A 22,678-nucleotide genomic window follows, 5' to 3' on the forward strand; every position below is an offset into this window, starting at 1 on the left:
TGTATATTCCTTAGCCTGTATTTATGGAGAATTTTGAAAACTAGTATTTGGATGCATCTGAATTTTTTTATATTTTTTATATCAGTTTCACACATGAAAAATTACAGCACATTAGTGCCATGTTTATGCAAGAATTAGAGGAGAAGGAACCTATTTACATTCTTGAAAAGCTGGACATTGTTGTCAGAGAACAAGTATTTGAAATAAAAGAGGAAAAACAAGTAGGCGTGCAGTAGGACTGTAAAAGGATGTTAAGCAGCTTCCAGTTATGAAACGCCAAGGAATGATAAATGCCACTTCAGTAGAATGGTGTGTATCTGTAAAAAATATAGAAAGTATCTGTAAAAAAGACAAAGCAGAAATGCTCTCACAGTGAGACAGCAGTTGAAAAATGGACATCATCAAAACTTTCCTTAATAAAGCTCATATTGTTTGCTCAAAACCTGACCTTAGCAACATTTAGTGTATTATACAACAGTCTCTCCACAGAAGATTTAGCACATTCTTACTCTTACAGGTCGTTTCTAAGAACCTTGAAACAGGATTCCCTGAGAGAGGGGGGGGGGGAGAAACGATTAGCCCAACTATTCTTATGCCAAGAACTTTTAATGAGATATTTTTGGTACACTAGCTAAAACATATAACAACATTCTAAGGTTGTGTAGAATTGGATACAGAGATAACAGCATATAGGGGCAAAGTAGCATCTTAAATGGAAAGAATGCCAATCTTTTCAGAGGTTGGCACAGCTATTGATGTGATCCCTTTTGTGCCAGGAATGGCTTGAGATACGTCAATCCAAGATTGTGTTTTGTTTAGAATTCAAGTGACCTAGGTTCAAAGAATCCAACAGCATAAAGAATTTTAACTCTCTTTACAGGTACAAAGTTCTTAGAAACAGGCCTATAAGAGTAAGAATGCGCTAAATCTTCTGTGGAGAGACTTGTATAATACACCTGGATGATGACTAAGGTCATGTTTGAGATCACAAGGGTTGAAGCAAACAATATGAGCTCTATTCAGCAAAGTTTTGACGATGTCCATTTTTTGATACGAATGATGTGTTGAATATTACTGAATATAATGGCCAGTGATAGTTAGTTTATAAACAGAAACAGTCAGTACACCAGAAGGAGAGAGGGAGAGGAGGATGTCCAAGAATGCTAATTTTCCTTCCTTTTCTGCTTTCTAGGCTCATTGAAGTTGATATGGGGTGTAGGCTGTTGACTTTGTTAACGAAAGAGGGTAGAGCATCTTCATTGTGAGGTCATGTAGTGAACACATTATCCACATTGTGTAACTAGAATGGTGATTGAGGTTGTAGGCTGTCTTTTAGATGACCAAGGTAGAAAATGGCTAAGGGGTAGAGAAGGAGGGTCCCAGTTGATTGTAGGAGAATAGGATGTCTTCTAGATGCTCAAGGTAGAAAAATGGCAGGAGGGAGAAATAAGGCTCCTATGCAGACAAAACAGCATAGGAGCTGTTTTGTCTGCATAGTCAAAATTAATCATAAAGCTATGTCTGGACACCTCATTCGCCTCCATAACCTCATTTATCATTCTGGATATGCTGCATGTATATCGCATTTTCGATATATGACCTCACCTGGAAGATACCCTACCCTTTTTCCTACATAAAAACATGAATACACCTTTGCAGATTTATATCGCAAACTAGTGATCTAATTAATCATTAGTGGAGAAGAGATCATTGAATAGTTTTTTTTTTTTTTTAATGTTAATTCCATCTATGAAAGGCTGTAAATCTATAGTGCACTAGCATTAGTACATTGAATAGATGAAATGTTAGAATATATACAGAAACTTGAATACAGTTCAAACAGTGTGCTGTTTTTTTTAAGGTTACATGGTGGTTAGCATTCATTGTGAAGAATTTTTGGAGATAAAAACACGTGTTGGAGTAATTATTTGACTTCTAATTATGAAAATAATACTCAACATTTTGACCTCTGTATTGAGTCATCATCAGGAAAATATACATATGCACATCACACAAGCTACATAACACTACACAAAAGTAAAATAAAACTAAATGCTTTGTTAATCATTTATCTTAGCCTGACCTCTGTTGAAAAAATAAAATATAAAATAAATAAATAAATAAACATATGCAAATATAACTTGATTAACAAAATAAAATAATTTTTATACAGATAAAAAAAAAATCTAAATAAAAAACATTATAGTGGAACTACATTAAACACATCTCTATAGTCCTTTTATATTAAGGTTTCCTTGTGTTGGGGTTCTGCCATCATGTTCTGGATGCTATGTAGTTTGCAGATGAGTCCTCCAGATTCTTGGAATTACTAATCCATCATTCTAGTTTAGACTCGGATGATGTTTCAGCATCTCAAAAGCTTCCTTGAACTTTCTTTCATACCAAGTTTTAGTGTGGTGTAGGAACTTGGTACCTTTCCAGTTTATTCTATGATATGTTTGAAGTGCATGGGCTGACAAGCCTGTTTTACCATAGTGGAGGAATTTAATGTAGCATTTATGTTCGTCTTTTCTTATTGGAATGGTGTGCCCTGTTTTCCCTATTTAGGGTAGGTTGTAGTTACACTGAATTTTGTAAATCTCTGGGTGGATAAGGTAGGGAAGGGGATCTTATAAAAAAAAAAAGCCAAGGCAGATATTCTTATAAGCTCTCTGGTCTATTTTCAAAACTTGCTATACATTCATCTATGAAATAAGGATAGATTTATAATGTTTCCTGTTTCTGTTAATTGAAGATAAAGATATTTTTAGATGTCTGGAGATTGCTAAATGAAACAAGATGTGATAAAACAGTGGTAAAACACACTCAAGTAAAATACAGTCAGTAGTATATATTAGTACCTGAGGAAGAAAAACCCATCAACAATATTTGATAAGAAATGTTCAAGTATGGCAGTATAAAAGTTTTGCAGTGGCTGCACTACATAATCCAGAATGTCTGGTCAGAAAGTCGAATTCTAGATGATTGGAGTACAAATCATGCAATACTTATCAAGGAAAAAGGGAAATAAAATAAATAAATAAAAAAAAGAGAGAAATAAAACTGAATATGAGAATTATCAGTGTTCACTACGAGTGTTCAGGTAAGATTATACAGGTAAGATTTATGCATGCATACTTAAGACGAGGCTAAGAAAAATTGTGGAAGAGTAACTGGGAGAAGAACGAGCTGTGTTGAGGCAAAATAGAGATTATCAGGATCATATTTTCACTTTAAGACAAACAGTTCAGAAATCATGATAATATAACAAGAATCTGTATCTGAGTTTTGTAGATCTAGAAAAGGCATATAACATGGTGCCAAGAGAAAAATTGTTTGAAACATTAATTATATGGTGTAAATAACACACTATATCAAACAATGCATAGTCTATATTTGAGTGGTAAGTTAGCAGCAGTTAGAATTGAAGATGGTGCAGGATGATAGTCCGATGTAAAATCAGGTGTGAAACAAGGATGTTATCATCTCTATTGATCATATTATGAAGCAACACCTAATATTAGAAATTATTAATTCAGCTCTTTACTTGATGCAGATGATGTTATACTCCTAAATAAATCCAGTAGATATATTCAGGATTTTTTTAAACTAAATTGAATACCTGCTGTAAAAAAATTGACATAAAAAACAGCATAAAAAAAAAATAGAAATTATTAAATTAGGAACATTACAAATATTATCTGTACCTTGAATGGGAAAGTTAATAAACAAGTGAAATATTTCAGCCTGTTTTTAGCAAACATTACAAATAAATGCTAAAATAAATCATAGAATAAGCAAAGGTGGTATGGTATGAAGTTGATGGATAAATTTATATGGAATAAGAGAGAAATTAGTCAAAATACTAAAATAGTTGAATAAGAGTATTCAAACTAATTTTAGCTTATACATCTGAGAGCAAGATTAGAATTAAAAGGTTTTTCTATGTAACTCCCACCAATGAAAGCTTGTAAACCTATATTACATGTGGATTAAGGGTAAAGACGTATACTATGGCAGGTTAAGGATTATTTTTTAAATTTCCATTCTTTTTTTTTTTTTTTTTACTTATTTTTCACATAATTTGCAAGCCCTATGGTAGCGACTAAACATGGAAATTTCCAAGCCAGCAATTAGTGACACAAGTCTCATGTTATGCAATGCAATTCATGTTCCAACCTAAGGGAATCACAAACATTCATGCCCAGAGTTAGAAGTGCTTAAGGGTCAAAGCTGTATAACGGAGAGGAGACCTCCACATAGCCTTTAAAGGAATGCGGAGAACTCACAGGGGCTTCTGACCTAATGTTCAATCCTCACCTTCTCGTGGTGCACCCTGTTAGGTATCTACCTGGACACCAAACAAATGAGGATGGGCTGGCAATTGGGGATTTAGACCAAATTGTATTCTTATTGGCTTAAACCACAATATTAAATGATGGTACAACATGACAGAATCTCATGCCGGCTGGGGCGTCACCCGGTTAAACAAGGTCCCCATTGTTTTCACCAGGGAACCAGTGTGAACAGCGAAAAGTCAGCTATGGGAACAAATCCTAAAACACACACCCCAACTCAATATCACCAGAGTTCAGAAATCGGTACTATCAACATAAGAAGCCTGAATAGCAAAGAAATGGAGCTAGCTGAGGAATTGGATAAGTTCAAGATTGACATTATAGGGATGGCTGAAACAAAAAAGACAAAAACTGGTGAGATCTTTCTGAGCAATAAATACAAAATTTTATTTAAATTAAGGGGATATTAAATCCCACATAGTTTTAAAACCAAATAAGAAACTCAAAGATTGAAATCAGAGAGTTTCTTGCCGAATATATAGTGAACTATAAAGTATTGGCGACACTAGCGTTAGCCAATGCAAGTGATCCTAGTACTTAGTACAATACCGGGCAACTCGTTGCAAAGGTGGGGGAAGTTCAGATCGCTATTCTTAGGTATTTTCCATAATGTAAAAACACATTTCCTAGGAAATGTATGCTGTTATTACATTATGGAGGGAGGTCACTATCCAGACCGGTTTCAGCCTTTTTTGAGGCTTCATCAGTGAGTAGCTAGACCTAATACCAAAGTGTATAGTGAAAATAACTTATGTACTCTGCGGACGAGTTTTCCAAACAGGTGCAACCATTAAGTTACTTAAGTATAAAGAGCTAATAAGCTTCATTTCGGCAATGAAAACATTACTTAAATTAAGGGGATATTAAATCCCACATAGTTTTAAAACCGAATAAGAAACTCAAAGATTGAATTCACTGATGAAGCCTCAAAAAAGGCTGAAACCGGTCTGGGTAGTGACCTCCCTCCATAATGTAATAACAGCATACATTTCCTAGGAAATGTGTTTTTACATTATGGAAAATACCTAAGAATAACGATCTGAACTTCCCCCACCTTTGCAATGAGTTGCCCGGTATTGTACTACGTACTAGGATCACTTGCATTGGCTAACGCTAGTGTCGCCAATACTTTATAGTTCACTATATATTCGGCAAGAAACTCTCTGATTTCAATCTTTGAGTTTCTTATTCGGTTTTAAAACTATGTGGGATTTAATATCCCCTTAATTTAAGTAATGTTTTCATTGCCGAAATGAAGCTTATTAGCTCTTTATACTTAAGTAACAAAATTTTATATTCAGGCAATGACAAACAAGGAAAAGAAGGAGTAGCCATAGTATTCAACACTAAATACGAGGCTGATCTTCTTGAATGGCAGGCAGTCTCAAGTAGAGTGATGTGGGAAAATATCAGAATGGCAAACTTGACAATGAGAGTTATTTGTGCCTATGGTCCCACAGAAGGTTCTACTAAAGTAGAAGTGGAGAAATTTTTTGAGGCTTTAGAGAAAGCAACTGACACAATGAAGAAGGAAAAGTTGGTCCTTGTTGAGGATCTAAATAGCAGAGTAGGAAATGATTGTCAGACATATAAAAATGTTTTGGGAAAATTTTGAGAAAAGAGCAAAGCTAATAATAATAGCAAATACCTGTTGGATTTCTGCTCAGATATGGACTGGTTATTACTAATGCAATGTTCCAAAATAAAAATGTGCACAAATTCAAATGGAGAGAAGAGGCAAGGAATAAGAAAGTCTCATTGACTATGTTATTGCCTATAGTAATGTTTTCTCCCTGGTGCAGGTCACAGTGTGTTCAGTGGATCTGAAATTGGAATTGATCACTATTTAGTCTTGAGGAGAATAAAATTGAATTTCATATTGAAAAGAGAACATGCAAGAAAGTTTTAAAGCGAATAAAAGTTGAGCAGCTCTCAGATGTGAACTGTAGACTAAAATACACAAACATTATTCAAGAAACAATGAAAGGGTTTCAGAACAGGAACCAAACCTTGGAGATTCAGTGGCAAGCAAATGAAGAAAACACAGATTGATTCAGCCAGAGAGGTTGTCTGCAAGGATAGAAAAATCAGACCTTCTTGGTGGACACAGGAAGTTAAAGAGTCAGTGAAGGAAAAGAAGAAAGTATATCAAAAGTTCCTGGCAAATAAGTCAGCTTGTGCTCTTAGAGAATTCAGAGACAAATGTAAGAAAGCTAAACACTGTGTGAAACTAGCTAAAAACATGGGAAGACTTTTCTAAGAACGTAGAAAATAAATATCAAGACGGTGGCAAGATATTCTGGAGGTTCTTGAAAAAGCTCAGAAATGGAAGAAAGAGTGATGTAAAAGGAGTTAGAGATGATAAAGGTGACATGAAAATAGGAGAAAAAGATATCCTTGAAGTATGGATTAATTACTTGGAAAAATTGCTAAATGAAACAAGCAATGATGACAGCACAGTGCAACAGACATGCAATCAGGAATACATATCCATACTTGAAGTAGAAATAGCCATCAAAGTCTAAAATGTGAAAAGGCAGCTGGATTAAATAATATTCAGCCAGAAATACTCAAGTATGGATATATAAAAGTCTTAAAGTGGCTGCACTGCATAGTTCAGAAGGCCTGGACAGAGGGACAAATTCTGGATGATTGGAGTAGGGCTCTCATAGCATCCGTATACAAAAAGGGAAATAGAACTGAATGTGAGAATTACAGAGTTATTTCTCTACTGACTGTTCCTGGTATGATTTATGCCAGTATATTTGAGAAACAGTTGAGAAGGATTGTGGAAGAAAAGTTTGGTGAAGAACAAGCTGGTTTGAGGCCAAATAGAGGCTGTTAGGATCAGATTTTCACTTTAACACATTGTAAAATCATATGAATATAACAAAGATATGTATTTAAGTTTTGTAGATCTGGAAAAAGCATATGACAAGGTGCCAAGAGAGAAGCTATTCAAAATGCTACAGTTGTATACTGTCAGTAGAACATTATATCAATCAATACTTAGTCTTTATTTCAGTTGTAAGTCAGCAGTTAGAATGGAAGTACCGGAAGATGGTTTAATGTTAAATCTAGTGTCAAACAAGCATGTACATTATCCCCTCTGTTATTTGTTATCTATATGGATTGCATTATGAAGGAAAGTGGTATTAAACCTGATATCAAAATTGGAGATGTTAATGTCAGCTCTTTGTTTTATGCACATGATGTTATACTTCTAAATAAATCTGCTAGAACAGCGCTTCCCAAACTGTGAGCTGCGGCCCCCTTGGGGGCCATAGGTTTTGTTGAGGGGGGGGGGCATGAAATAATGAAAACAAATTTAAAATGTTTTAAGACTAAATAGATTTTTTTTTATTTTAAAAGAAACGTATTTAACTTTTATTATTTATTATTTCTTTTTTGTTATTTTTTATATTTTAATGCAAAAATTCACACATTGGTGTTGGTTCACAAACTTTGCTTCCTGCATATTTCGGTGCTTAATAATATTAATAAATATTGTTTATTCATATGTTTCATTTCAAAGCAGTGGTTAATTGTATTTACTTCAAATGCTCTCCAGGGAAGCTCCAAATCTTCCTGTCCCTTTCATCACGCGTTCGTAATTAGGGAATGTTGATATTGACTTTATATACATATCAAAACTCGTTTTATATTATCACTGTCATCCGAGCTAGTTTTCTGTTACCAATAAAAGTTTCGCATATACTTCACACATGAAAAAAAGCTTAAACAAGTTCATGCAGGGAGATAGTAACTCGCTTGTAGTGGTAAACAACACCCCTCCCTAACAACCACTATACTGCAGAGGCAATAAAAACAAGTACTTTTATTATGCCAGTGAATAAGGTATGAGGAGTCTGTGTAATATATTTCTCAACAAATAGTGCAATTAGAGACAACTGGGATGAAAACACACTAATTAATGAATCACATGTCCCCTCATACAGAAACTATGCTGTATAGACTGAAACAAAACCATATGTTGCATGGGCAAACACAGTACCTAACTAAAAACTATTGTTATTAATTAGATGTGTGTGAGTTCGATTTCCCAAGACAGCAATAAAATTCAACCGAACGTGTTAAAACTAAGTAATATATATATATATATATATATATATATAGATCTTTTGTTAATACCGCACCAGTCATATGCACGTTTTAATAACCTGCCTTTGCTGTCTGTTTTGCGTTAGGATTAATTACCTTAAAGGGAGAAAAGTCACAAAAGAGAAAAATGTTCCTGGTCCGGGGATTCCCTTATTCAGGTAATATTCACTAATTTCATGGTATCAGTCTGTGGTGTGCCAGTATCGGTAAGTGGTGATATTATTTGATCTATTCTACGTTAAAAAATTTAACCCTGAGATGGAGAAATGGCTGATAAAAAATAAAACAAAAATCCCGCGAACAACCAGAAGAAGCAGAAACAGACTCAAAAAAAAAAAAAAAAAGGACAGAATTTCATATTTTACCAGAACAGCCCGCATCGTCTTCAGAACCAAACGGTAAGAGCCAAAAAATGTAATGTATGCATTTGATTTTTGCAATATTCGATGTGTATGTTTTGTATTGAATATAAATACAATAAATATTATAATAATATATCTCTCTATTACAATTTTTTTTCGAGCGGGGGCCGTGAAATATTTTAATTTTTGCAAAGGGGGGGCCCTGACATCCAGAAGTTTGGGAAGCACTGTGCTAGAAGTCTGCAAGATTCCCTGACTAAATTGTATTACTAGTATGGTATGAAGGTCAGCAATCACAATAATGACCTGCAGAGATAAGAGGGTTATCATTCCATTGTATAAGTCTCTGATCAGACCACACTTGGACTATTGTTCTCAGATTTGAAGGGGATAAATTAATTGTGGAAAGGATACAAAGACGGATGACAAAGATGGTTTCAGGACTGTACAAGGATAGTTATGAGGATCAGCTGAGGGAATGTGGACTGCAGAGTTTGGTGGATAGAAGAAGGAGAGGTGATATGATTGAGACTTTTAAACTGTTGAGAGGTGGTTACAGGGTTGACACTGGGGAGTTCTTTTGCTTGGTTGAACAGCGGGAGGGAGTGATGACAAGAGGCCATCCCTGGAGGTTATGAAAGGAAACTGTGAGCAAGAGGGTGAGGAGTGGTTTCTTTGCGTGGAGGGTGGTTGAACCATGGAATGCATTGCCTGATGGAGTGGTGAGAGTGGTCAATGAGTTTAAGGGGTGGTATGATAGACTTTGTGTTTCTTAAGGGGGACCTCCCCTCGATGAGTCTTGACAGACTTTATGTTCTTAGGAAGGACATCCCACGATGAGTCTTTTGACTCCATGGAGACCTGAATAATAATAATAATAATAATAACAAGACAAAGACAGTGAAAATAGTCAGAAGCATTGAAAATATCAACATTTGAATCGAGAACCTGTAGAACAAGTAAAACATTTCAGCTACTTAGGCACGATTTTTATGAAGATGGTAAATTAAATATGGAAATAGATAACAGATTCGACAAAGCTGGTATGGTAGAGAGCCAACTGAATAAATTTATATGGAATAAGAGAGAAATTAGTCAAATCACTAAATTAGCTCTATACAAGACGGTATTCAAACCAATTTTAACTTATGGATCTGAGAGCTGGGTTAGAAGTAAAACACTTGACTAAAGACTGATATCTTTCTTTGATAGGAGCTTGGACAGATGGCATCAATACCAATATATTAAAAACGAGGATATTAGGAAAGAACTTGACATTGTTAGCAGAACTAATTTCAGGTGGTATGGTCAAGCAAATAGAATGTGAGAGGAAAGTTAGCAAAACAAGTGTTCCCTGCCAGGTTGGCAGGAAAAAGATCCAGAGGAAGACCAAGATATAGTTGGATTGATATGGTAAGAAGTGCCTTAGAAGATAGAAATATAAGATCTGACGATGTTGGAGTCTTGACAGGTAATAGATTGATTTGGAGGAATATTGTAGATAGGAAGTTAGTAATGTACTTGATTATAGATGTATTTTCATGTAGTACTATCATATCCTGTAGACACCCTTGAGGGTACGTATCAGGAATTTGATGTTGATGAGTTAGAGTTGAACTCAGGCAATGAGACTGACAAAGCTGATGAAAAACCAGTCTGCTAATATGACAGTCTAGAGAAAAATTAGAAAAGTGAGCAGATGATATCAATAGTAGAATCATATTAAAAATGAATATATCAGGAAGAAACTTGACATTGTCAGAATTCAAGAATGTATGAACAGAGTTAACATCTGGTGGTGTATTGTCATTAAACAGAATATGAAAGAAAAATTTATCAGAACAGGTAACTAATGCCAGAGAATGACCAAGGTCTAAGTGGATGCAGCTAGAAATATCTTAGAAAATTAAATATAAGATCGGATAATATTGGAGTCACAGATAACAAGTAATTTGGAAGTAAACTGACAACAGGAGGTTACTAATAGCATGAAATTTTCATGTAGTACTATCACACTATCCTGAGTATCCTATACCCTTTTGAGGGTGCATATTAGAAATTTAATATTGATGGCAACAACGTATATATGAAACTGGGAGACACATTAATATATAGCAATGAATTTTTTGCTAAGCCATTAATAGAGATAATGTAAATGAATTAACATTTTAAAAAGATGGAAAAATGAACACTCCACTTTATACTAAGTGTTGTGATTATTATTATTATTTTTATTACATGACACCTCCAGGGAGTCCAAAGACTCATTGAGGAAGGGCATCTACTCTACATCTCTCTGTCTCAATCCACCAACTTCTCAATTTCTCATTTCCCACCAATTTCTCAATCCACCATTTACAATGAACCACAACTACACCAATGGCATCTACTGCCCACCACCACTAGTATTTTCACAGATAATGACAAACATCCATGCCCACGGCAGGATTTGAACCAGCAGCCTTTTGGCTGGAGAGCAAATATACTCAGCCAAATTTGTTGATCTGTGTATGTATGTGTGTGTGTTAGTCGCATCACATTCCCATTAAGATTTAGTGTGCTGTTGTGTGGCTTATGCAACCCGCACTACAAAACTCACGTCAATTTGACTGTATGATTGCATTTTTATCGATGTATGAGTTTTAAGAGTGCATAGCGCATCAGTGCTCATCGTAATTGGTCCGATGCAATTAATTGTAGTTAATTAATAGTTCAAACCAATGTTCGCACACATGGTTAATGTGAGAAGCTTAAAGAGTTTACTCTTTGTGGTGAATTTAGATTATCATTAGCATATACTAGAGTGAGACATGGGAAATTTGAATTTTGATACATTTTTTAAATTCAGAAATTGGATTTATTGGTAACATGCTTTCTGACAGGTTCTTCCATGTGGTACTGGGAAACAAAATGAGCAAACTGAGAAAGTTGAACAATGAGCTCCCACAGGGCTCAGTATTAGCACCAATTTTATTCAACTTATATACATCTGATCTACCGACAACTAGGTCAAAAAAATTTGCTTATGCTGATGACGTAGCCCTCGCCATCCATCACACATTGAAGTAACAGAAGATATTCTCACAAATGACCTTAGAACCATTGGGGAATACTTTCATAAATGGAGACTAACATCAAACCTGAATAAGACTGAGGTTAGCTCTTTTCACCTAAACACCAAATTGGCAAATAGGAAACTTCAGGTCAGCTTTAACAACACAATGCTGTGGCACCGAGATTTCCCTAAATATCTGGGTGTTACCCTGGACAGAACACTATCTTTCAAAAGACATCTGGAGAATCTCTCTTTAAAGATCAGAATCTGTAATAACATCATACAAAAACTGTGGTTCTACGTGGGGTTCTTCTGCTATTACACTGCGATTCTCCACGTTGACCTTAGTCTACTCTGTGGCAGAATATTTTCACCAGTATGGCTAAACAGTCCTCATATGAAGAAAATCGATACACAAATAAATGCAGCAATGAGAACAATAACAGGTTGTATCAAATCCACCCCCTCCCCCCCTCTACTGGCTTCCAACTTTGAGCAATATTGCACCACCACCGAACTTACGCAGACAAAATGCTCTAGTAAAATATACAAAAAAAAAAAAGCACTCCCCTGTTGCCGATACATGAAGATCTCCCATATATAAACATGAATCGCCTTAAATCCCGACGGTCTCCACTAATACTGGCTGAAGAACTAGTCAATAGCAATTTCAATGTTAATTCAAAATGGCTAGAAACTTGGAAAGAAAAATTGCCACCAGACTTAAACAAGTATATCCTTCCCAACCAAAATCCGAAAGGGATTGTGTTTCCACGTCATCTATGGAAAAGCCTAAATAGTATACGCACAGGACATGGTATCTGTGCAGACAGCTTATATAAGTGTGGGAAGATCACCAGCATCCCAGTGTGACTGTGGGGCCATAAATCAACCCATCCGGCACATTGTGGAGAACTACAGCATAAGAGCCTGTCCTGGTGACCTGAGAGACTTTTTGAGGCAGATCCTTCAGCTCATGATTGGCTATCTGAACTAGACTTAAAATTTTAGACTTTTTTTTTACCTGATATTTGTATATGTGCATTACTTGTTTCATTTTTATTGTCTGCACAAGTATGTATTTATATATTCTGATGTCATGTGTCTTTATTATGCCATATGCTAAATAAATAAATAAACAAATACAGAAATTGGAAAAAGTAATCACTTGAAAAATTATTATTTTTCTGGAATAAACCAAATAAAGGCTGAAATAACTCGTTTTTCTTATTTATACACAAGTTCCAACCTCCTTCAGCTATAATCATAAAATCAGTGAAAGCTCTTGAAGAAAATGTGACATACAGTACATTGTCAGCATTGTTTCCCATTGTAAATATGGGAAAAAAAGTTATAAATTATTTATAGAAAATTATATATATATATTAAAAACTTGTTTATAACGGTGTCATAAACATGTCAGTTCACGTACACAAAACAGATGAAACTCAGAAAACCAAAACAGTAATTCATGACATATAACAACGTTCAATTGGATTGTTGCACAGTAACCGATCACAGCCACTAACAACTTCTGAGTGCTACTGTCTCAGCACACACACCCTGCCTCGCCTTATGGGCTGTTCAAAACCAGTGGAACGCTAAGAATTTGATGCACAGCACCATCTGCATGTCTGTTTAAAGGGCTCAAATGTATCTGTAATTGTAACCACACACACACACACACACACACACACACACACCTGGATTATTAATACGAATATGATGCAAAGTTTACACATCGAAACTTCTCTTCTTCATGAGTATTAGTATATTGTGTTCAATTTTAGGAATCATGCAAAGCCAGCAATCAATTAAGGAAGTCTTTAAGAGGAATAAATGAAATATATAATATTGGTGAAATTGCTATTCCATGGGTTTGCACTGCACACATAACACATTCTGAATATATGCCCTGGTGTGTGTGTGTGTGTGTGTGTGTGAGGAATCTGGAAAGTTCTGGTAAATACCTAGAATAAAACTAATATTCAAGTAGCTGATATAACCACATGAAAGAACATAAGAGGATGTAAGTTACCTTCATAACTCTGCCACTGGCATGTTCTTTCTTGTGGTTATATCAGTTGCTTTAATATCATATTTGTTCTAGGTGTTTATCATAACTTTCCAGACCCCTCCCCTCATATATGCATATTCTCTTACATATCCCCACGCCAAAAAAAGTACAGAAAATCGGAAAATTTTCTCTACCTTTTATTCAAGCATATAAACTAGCACATAACTGGTGTGTATATATATATATATATGTGTGAAATCTACAAAAAACATTTATTGAGAGATATCTGAACACTAACACACACCACTATCCTGCACAAATAAGTGGTATAATAAAAACATTGCTATAGCGAGTTAGATCCTTTTTCTGACATGACATTATACTCAAAAAAATAATTACAGTACGTCTTTACATTACAATACAATACAAGTGTAATGTGCATCCCAGATGCAGTGACTCATGTTCAATTAACCCAGCAGAAATGTGTGAGGAGAAAGTAGTGCATTTTGTTAATGTGTGGAATGACTTTGAAGGGCTACTTTAACTATATAATAGTGATGGACTGTATTTGAATGGTTTTGGTGTGAATCTTTTAAAGAGACTGCTGCTGGAAGGTTGAGAAATGAGAGCGAAGAATGAATCTGATCAATTAAGAAGTGATGTGAAAGAGTGGGAAAGAGAGATTGAAGTGGTGCTTATGAAGGAAGAAGTGGGTAGCATGTGCGTAGAGAATGAGAGAACACGTGTGCAAGACAAAAAGGGGAAACTGGGAGATTCAGGATGGACAGGGGAACACAGCATGAGAAAGGTTGATGCACCAAGAGGATGTGAATGTGTGTGTAAACATAAAAGGGAAGAGGATGACCTAATATCAAGACAAACTGGTTGGATTTGAAGAAGCTTCTAAGATGAATAAGGAGAAAAAGAAATGGCTGATCCAAGGAGTGAGCTGTTATGTTTGTATGCAAATACTAGAAGTATAAGAAAAAAGTAAAATGAAATGATTGCATTGAGTTTGTTTACTCAAAAATTGTTTGAATAAGTGAGATATCATTCTTGTGGATGACATCCTAACAGAAATAAGAGGAATAATACCATACCACTTTGTTGATTCTGTTCTCTATTTCCATATTTAATTTACCATCTTCACTAAAAATCTGCCTAAATAGCTGAAATGTTTTACTTGTTGTATAGGTTCTCCATTCACAATGCAGTTGATATTCTCAATGTTTCTGCCTATTTTCATTGTCTTTTGAAGGTATGAAGGTCAGCATATCTATTACAACATTATTCACTTTAGTCAGGGAATCTTGCAGACTCATAGCAGATTTATTTAGAAGTATAACATTGTCTGCATAAAGAAAAGAGCTGACATTAACATTTCCAATTTTGATATCAGGTTTAATACCACTTTCCTTCATAATGTGATCCATATAGATAATGAATAACAGAGGGGATAATGTACATCCTTGTCTGATACCAGATTTAACATTAAACCACCTTCTTGTACTTCAATTCTAACTGCTAACTTACAACTCAAATAAAGACTGACTATTGCTTGATATAATGCCCCATCGACACCATATAACTGTAGCTTTTTGAATAGCTTCTCTCTTAGCACCTTGTCATATGCCTTTTCCAGATCTACAAAACTTAAATACATATCTTTGTTATATTCCAATGATTTCTCAACTATTTGTCGTAAAGTGAAAATCTGATCCTGACAGCCTCTATTTGGCCTGAATCCAGCTTGTTCTTCACCAAGCTTTTCTTCCACAATTGTTCTCAACCTGGTAAGATTTACACAAGTATACCTATACTTGTATAAATCTTACTAGGAACACTCAGTAAAGAAATACCTCGTCAATTCTCACATTCAGTTTTATTTCCTTTTTGTATATGGGTATTATGAGAGCTCTACTCCAATCATCTGTAATTCGACCATCTGTCTGGGCCTTCTGAACTATGCAGTGCAGCCACTGTAAGATTTTTATACCTCCATACTTAGCATTTCTGGTCCAGTGTCATCCACACCTGCTGCCTTTCCACATTTCAGGCCTTTGATGGCTTTTTCTACTTCAAGTATGGATATGTATTCCTGACTGCATGCCTGTTGAGTGTTTTTTCTACTGTGATATAACTGATTGTTTTATTTAGCAGTTTTTCGAAGTAATTACTCCAATCTTCAAGGATTTTTTTTCTCCAGTATTCATGTCACCATTATCATCTCTAATTCCTTTTACAGCACTCTTTCCTCCATGTCCTCCTTTTCTTCAACATCCTCCAGAATATTTTGCCAACTTCTTGATATTTATTTTCTATGTTCTTACCAAATTCCTCCCATTACTTTTATTTAGCTAGTTTTACACAGTGTTTAGCTTTCTTACATTTGTCTCTGTATTCTCTAAGAGCACAAGCTTACTTATTTGCCAGGAACTTTTGATATGCTTTCTCCTTTTCTTTCACTGCCTCTTTAACTTCCTGTGTCCACCGTGGAGTTCTGATATTTCTATCTTTGCACCACCTGTTGTTATTCTTATATTTGCCATATATAGGAAGAAAGATGTTGATCCAACGAGGTAAAGTGGTAATTTTCCCTTGCTTTCCACTTTACAGTAGTAGAGTGGAAAGCAGTAGAACTGAATATGTGAGTATGTCAACGTTACCTCTTACAAGGCCATTTAGAAGCCAACAGAATTTCTTAGTTCAATGGAACAACTTAGAATTATGCTGTCTCATAATACTGAATGGTACTCCTGACACCTCTCCTTAAGTCTAACTTGTTGATCCTACCAGTTGCTTGTAAAGCCCACTAACATTTTTCACTAGATAATTAAAGCATGCAAGCCCAATCATCGTACAATTGTGATAGTTAATCAAAAACATATTAATTGAAAAATGTTAATTTATCATCATAATTATCCTCGCAAGGTGTACAGAATATTATAACAGCACTAAAAGAAAAGTTTAGATTATTACTCACTTCTTATCAACAGTTTTCTCTAAATTAGCCTGTTATCTGTCAGGACTCAAATATTGACAGGTCTTATATTTTGTTCTTCTAAGGCACTTCTTCAATCCAACTAGAGTTTGCTCTTCCTCTGGGTCTTCTCTTGCATTATGGCATCAAACACCTCTTTTGCTTAAGTGTTTATGTGACCACCTGAGATCAGCTCTTCCTAGGAAAAATAGGTTGACTGTTTTGCCTAATGAATACAACCCCAGCTCAAGAATCACATGAACAGATTCCTTTCTTCTCACTAATAACTCACTCACAGGTAATTAACATGTTATAGTTCTTAAAACCCTCTCATATGCAGTCGATATATATATATCGGGCGAATATTCAGGGTGCTAGGTGTGCAGTGCACATCCATGGAAGAGCAATATACTGATGTTATATTTTTGCATTTATTCACATTAAAGACTCCTCTAATTGTTTCCTGACTACACTTGATTCCTAAAATTAAATACAATATACTAATGCTTCATGAAGAGGACACTTTTCTATGCTTAAATATTGCATCACATTTGATTAGTATCCTGAATGTGCAGTCACAAATACATTAACCTTGGTGCCCTTTGAACAGATGTACAGATGGTACAGTGGGTCATATTCTTAGTGTTCTTGTGGTTTGAAACTGACCAGAAGGCAGGACAGGGTGAGTGCTGAGACAGTAGCATCTAGAAATCAGTGGCTGTGATTGGTTATTGTGTGAACTAATCCAATTGAACATTGTCATTTGTCATGCGTTGCTGTTTTTTTGTTTTTGGTGTTTCATCTGTTTTCCATGCATGAGATGTGAGCCCATGTTTAGGACACTGACACTGAAATATTTTTAATATATAATTTCCTATAAATAATTTATAACTTTTTTTGCCCATATTTACAAGAAACAGTGTTGACAATCTACTGAATATCCTGTTTTCTGCCAGTGCTTTTGTGAAGTGTATGATTATAGTCGAAGAAGGTTGGAACTGCTGGCCTTGCTGGCTGGGCTGTTAGCGTATCCGCTCTCCAGCCAAAAGACTACTGGTTCGAATCCCACCATGGGCATGAATGTTTGTTATTGTCTGTGGAAATACTAGTGGTGGTGGTGGTCGGCTGTAAATGGCGTTGGTGGAGACAGAGCTGTAGAGCAGGTGCCCTCCTTCGATGAGTCTTTGGACTCCCTGGAGGTGTCAAATAATAATAATAAAACTTGTGTATAAATAAGAGAGTAAAACAAGTTGTTTCTGCCTTTCTTTGGTTCATTCCAGAAAAATAATAATTTCCCAAGTGGTTACTAATTCCGATTTCTGTGCACATTATATGGCTGTATTTAAAAATCCTATCAAAATTTAAATTATCTGTGTTTCACTCTAGTATTTCTTAATAATAATCTAATCTCACCCAAAACGTAAACCCTATTGTGCATTTGATCTTTATGCTTTCCATATTTAAAATTATATTAACTGATAAATTAAAGTATTCAAATTTATCCTACAATTAATTTAATTGTATAAATTTAGATGAATGCTGATGTGCTATGCACTTGAAACTTTCATACATAAATGGAAATGATAGAATAGGAGAGAATAGAAACTGTAGGAGAGAAAGGTATGGGAATGATAGAAGAGTAGAGAATAGGAGCAGTAGAAGAGAGGGAATGAGAGAGAGAGAGAGATGGGAATGGTAGAAGAGAGGAAATAAGAAGAATGTGAGGGAGTGCTGGAACCAGGGATAGAGTGATGTCAGGATAGCAGATAAGTAGGGGAACACAGAGAGAAAGGGTTAGAGGAGAGAGAGAGAGATGCAGGTGAACAATCAAGGAACATAGTGGTGTGAGGTATTATGTATGGAGACTCGATGATCCTTGGTGTTCAAGATAGGATGGAAGAGGAGTGTTTGCCTGGAGGGATGATAGAAAGTGTGGCTATGACAATTAAGAGGGGGTGAAAGGATGGATGAAATGATTGTGATGGTGGGCACAAATGACTTGAGAGGCAATGTAAATCGGGAGGTGAGAGAACTGAGATTCTTGCTTGAGGTTGTACAAGAGAAAACACAGAGAGGAAAGATTGTGTGTGTGTGTTGCCCAGGTATGATAGTGACGAGCTGAGCAGAACTGTAACACTGAATAGCATAATAGCTAGAATGTGTCAGAAGAAAGGATTGGAATATGTGGATGCTTGGAGGGCATTTGAGGACAGAAGAGAACTGTATGAGAGAGACCGCTTGCATTTGAATGAGGAAGGATAAAGGCATCTGGAGAGATTACTGTTTTCTGAATGAGTCGGTGTGTCAATCAGCAGGGAAACTAGAATTCCCAGGGTGGATGGTAGCAGTGGTGGCCTCTTGTGGGAAAGGGGGCTTGGGAGAAGGAGGACGATATCAGGTAACACCGAGGCTAGGATCTAGAGGGGGATAATGATAGGTGTAGAAGCAGTGACATTTTTATGCTTTATACTAATGTCAGAAGTATCCGAAATAAAGGATATGAATTGGTGGCGCTGATAGTATCAGCCTGGCCAAAGATTATTGGAATCTCTGTGCCATGGTTGATGGAGGATGATATAATAACGGGAATAGAAGTCACTGGATACAGCATTTTTCGGCAGGATAGGAAGGGAAAGCGTGGTGGTGGTGGTGGAGTGCTGCTTATGATAAGTGATAACTTATGTCCTCTAAAAGTGGAGGCTTTGGAAGGGTTTTGAAAGCATATGGTATGAGGTAGAAGTGGCCAAGACAGGATATTTAGTAGGGTGTTGCTACAAACCAAGGAGTACAGAGGGTGGGGTGCAGGAGATGTTTAGGCAGTTGAGCTTGGCAAGTGCAAAAAGAATGAATGATTGTTATGGGAGATTTTAACTACAGCAGTATAAGCTGGGAAGAGGAAAATGCATGTAATAATAAGGGAGTGGAATTTCTAGAATTCTTGAGGGACAAATGTCTTAGACAACATGTAACAGAGGAAACAAGAGGTTCAAGAGTTTTGGATTTGGTTATAGCATCAGAAGAGCTGATAATAACTGAGACAACATCTCACCCACCAGTTGGAGAGAGTGACCATATGGTTTTGACTTGGAAAATGAATAGACATGCAGGAGTATCAAAGAGACTTGAACGTATGTGGAATTATAAGGCAGGTGATTATAATAGTCTTAGATATCAACTTGGGGCAGTTCCATGGAGGGAGGAATTGGAAGGCTAGGATATCATTAGTGCTTGGGAATTGTGAAGGAATATTTGTTAGCAGCAATAGTAAGCTGTATTCCACGAGTGAAGAAGAGGACACAATTTGGTGTAAAGTGGATGACAAACAATATCAAACAAGAACTGCAGTTTGAAAAAGAGATTATGGAAGAGATATAAGGAGAGGGGTAGAGAGTAGATGCATGAAGAATAAAAGACACAGGCCAGGAGATTGACTAGTATAAGGAAGGTGAAACTGGAATATGAGAAGAGATTGGCACTAAGATCCAAAGAAAATCCTAGGGAATTTTTTAGCTATGTGGCCAGTAGGAGGAGAAATGATTGTGGAAGAATGACATTGCAGGATAAAAATGGGAATAGAGTGACTGATGCAGAGGACATAGTGGAGTTATTCAATGAGCACTTTATTGGAGTATTCCATCCTGGAGAAGAAGGCTTTAACACTAGAGGGATAGGGCAGGGTTTAGAGATGCAAGAGGGGGAATGTGTTCCAAATACTGATTACTTTGGATGTCAGTAAAGCTGTGGGACTGGATGGTATTTCATCACGGGTTTTGAGAGAATGTGCTAAAGAACTGACAGCTCCATTGACATGGCTCTTCAATAAAAGTCTGGCTGCAGGAAAGGTACCCAAGGAATGGAAGGAAGGTAAGATATCGCCATTGCATAAGGGCAGTAGCAGACTGGAAGTGTCCAATTATAGGCCAGTTTGTGTGTCATCAGTAGTTAAGGTCTTGGAGAAATTAATGAGAGACTATATATAACGTTGGGTAGATGAGGGTAATGTTATCTGTGAGAATCAAAATGATTTGTTAGTTCTCTTTCTTTAGTAATATGATTGCCTTTTATAATAAAGTTATAAAGGTATAATAGACTTTGTGCTTCCTAAGAAGGACCTCCCATGATGAGTCTCTTGACTCCATGGAGGCCGTAATAATAATAATAATAGATAAAAATGCAATCATATGATCAAATTGATATGAATTTTGTAGCACAGGCTGCATAAGCCACACAACAGCACACCCAACCTAAATGGACATGCTACGCCACTGATATATATATTTATTTATTTATTTTCATTTTTTTCTCTCATTTTCTTAACATAACTGAAACTGAACATAAACATAAGTGTTTATGTTCATTTGTAAGCTATAATTATAACGTATTTTATCAATCTACTTATATATTCATAATTATGTAAACTTAGGAAGAAGTGGAGCTGGAACCTGAATTGGATAATGATGATTCTGTAATTTCTGAGCCTGGTGAATTAAATGGAGAAAAGCTTTTGGTACTGGAATATTCTGCTGTAAGTTTTTAAACTATATGCTTTTAAATGTTGAAAGTTTTTCCTCTTGGTTATACTGTAAATTAAAGATGCCAAGAAATTATATTCTTGGTTTAATCCTTTATCGAAGTGTAAGCAAACAAAGTTTGTGCATGAAGTAACTTCACGACTGGGCATCTCGTATATAGAGGCTAATGACTTCACATTACTTGCCTTAGTATCCCATAATGTACAGCACATATCCTTATGGACATGTATAATGCTATGTATTGTTATATCGTTTTATATTCTATTCTTATTATTTCTTTCTTTCTTAGTTTATCTTATCTCTTATTCTTGTATATCCTTCCCTTCTAAGACATCCTATACTTATTCTGTTCTTTATTTAAATCTCCCCCTTTTAAATATGCAGTCCTATTGGCCTCTCTATAGTTCCATAAAAATGAGTCCACTTCACAAATGTTCTTAGGGAAACACACTCTTTCTTAACTGGAAAACATAACACAGAAGTCTACTTTACCGTCCCCGAATTGATACTCTGTCTTTCTTCTTGCCTTGTCTGGGCATGAAGGCTTCTTCAATCTGCTTTTCGTCTGATCACCCTCGACAAACTATACAGCCAGATTCTCGGTGGGAAGGGCGATATGGCTCAGGAGCATAGCCAGAATGGACGGCATCTACTTGGTTCTTCCGTCGCACGACATCGCTCAGCTATCCTAGTCTTAGGAAATAGCTAGGCCCTTTTCAAACGCTGCGACAGACGAACCATGCCTTCCACGGCCAGCCAGGAACTTCTCCGTTGGTGCGGACTGGACCTACGTCCGAGAGGTCAGGAAACAGGAACCAAAAATAGCCTCAAGTGGGGTTGCTTGACCTTTGTGTTTTCTTTCTCTTCTTGGTGTTTCTCGGCTATCGCGATGCCCGCCAACGCGGTCACGTGGGTTTACGTCATGTCGTCCAGCTCTCTCTATCACATCACACGTGTGCTTGTTGTGTTTTTCTTGGAAAGCACTCCAGTTTCTCTTTCCTATAACTACTTTCCCCCCCTTTTGGTATACATGACACAGGACGGTTAAAGGTGACTCTTGGACTCTGGCTTGCAGGCTTTGCTACTTTATAACACATGAAATGGGGTTCTTAAATAAATTTAACAGCTTTAATTAATTTCTTTATCTGACCCACATGCATTACAGGTTAGGTCTTACAATTTTTCTTTCATTTGTTATACAATTTCTTGCTCCTAATCTAGAGTTATATACATAACTTTACCTTTCCAGTCT

The 22,678-nt window shown here is 36.1% G+C and overlaps 1 protein-coding gene across 5 annotated transcripts in view; it reads left to right on the top strand.

Annotated features, from left to right (window-relative positions):
• The window catches only part of LOC150105383 (lisH domain-containing protein ARMC9-like), a 694,238-nt gene that overhangs the window by 485,812 nt on the left and 185,748 nt on the right, over nt 1-22,678 (top strand). For all 5 annotated transcript variants that reach the window (XM_090394755.1, XM_090394754.1, XM_090394756.1 and 2 more), the window contains exon 20: nt 21,318-21,419. In XM_090394755.1, coding sequence (XP_090250881.1) covers nt 21,318-21,419 — 102 coding nt within the window. The remainder of the gene's footprint in view (nt 1-21,317; nt 21,420-22,678) is intronic.

This window comes from Typopeltis vanoorti, chromosome 6, assembly GCF_054136105.1.
Source record: "Typopeltis vanoorti isolate ZY-2024b chromosome 6, IOZ_Tvanoo_1.0, whole genome shotgun sequence".
In the NCBI taxonomy this organism is placed as follows: Eukaryota; Metazoa; Arthropoda; class Arachnida; order Uropygi; family Thelyphonidae; genus Typopeltis; species Typopeltis vanoorti.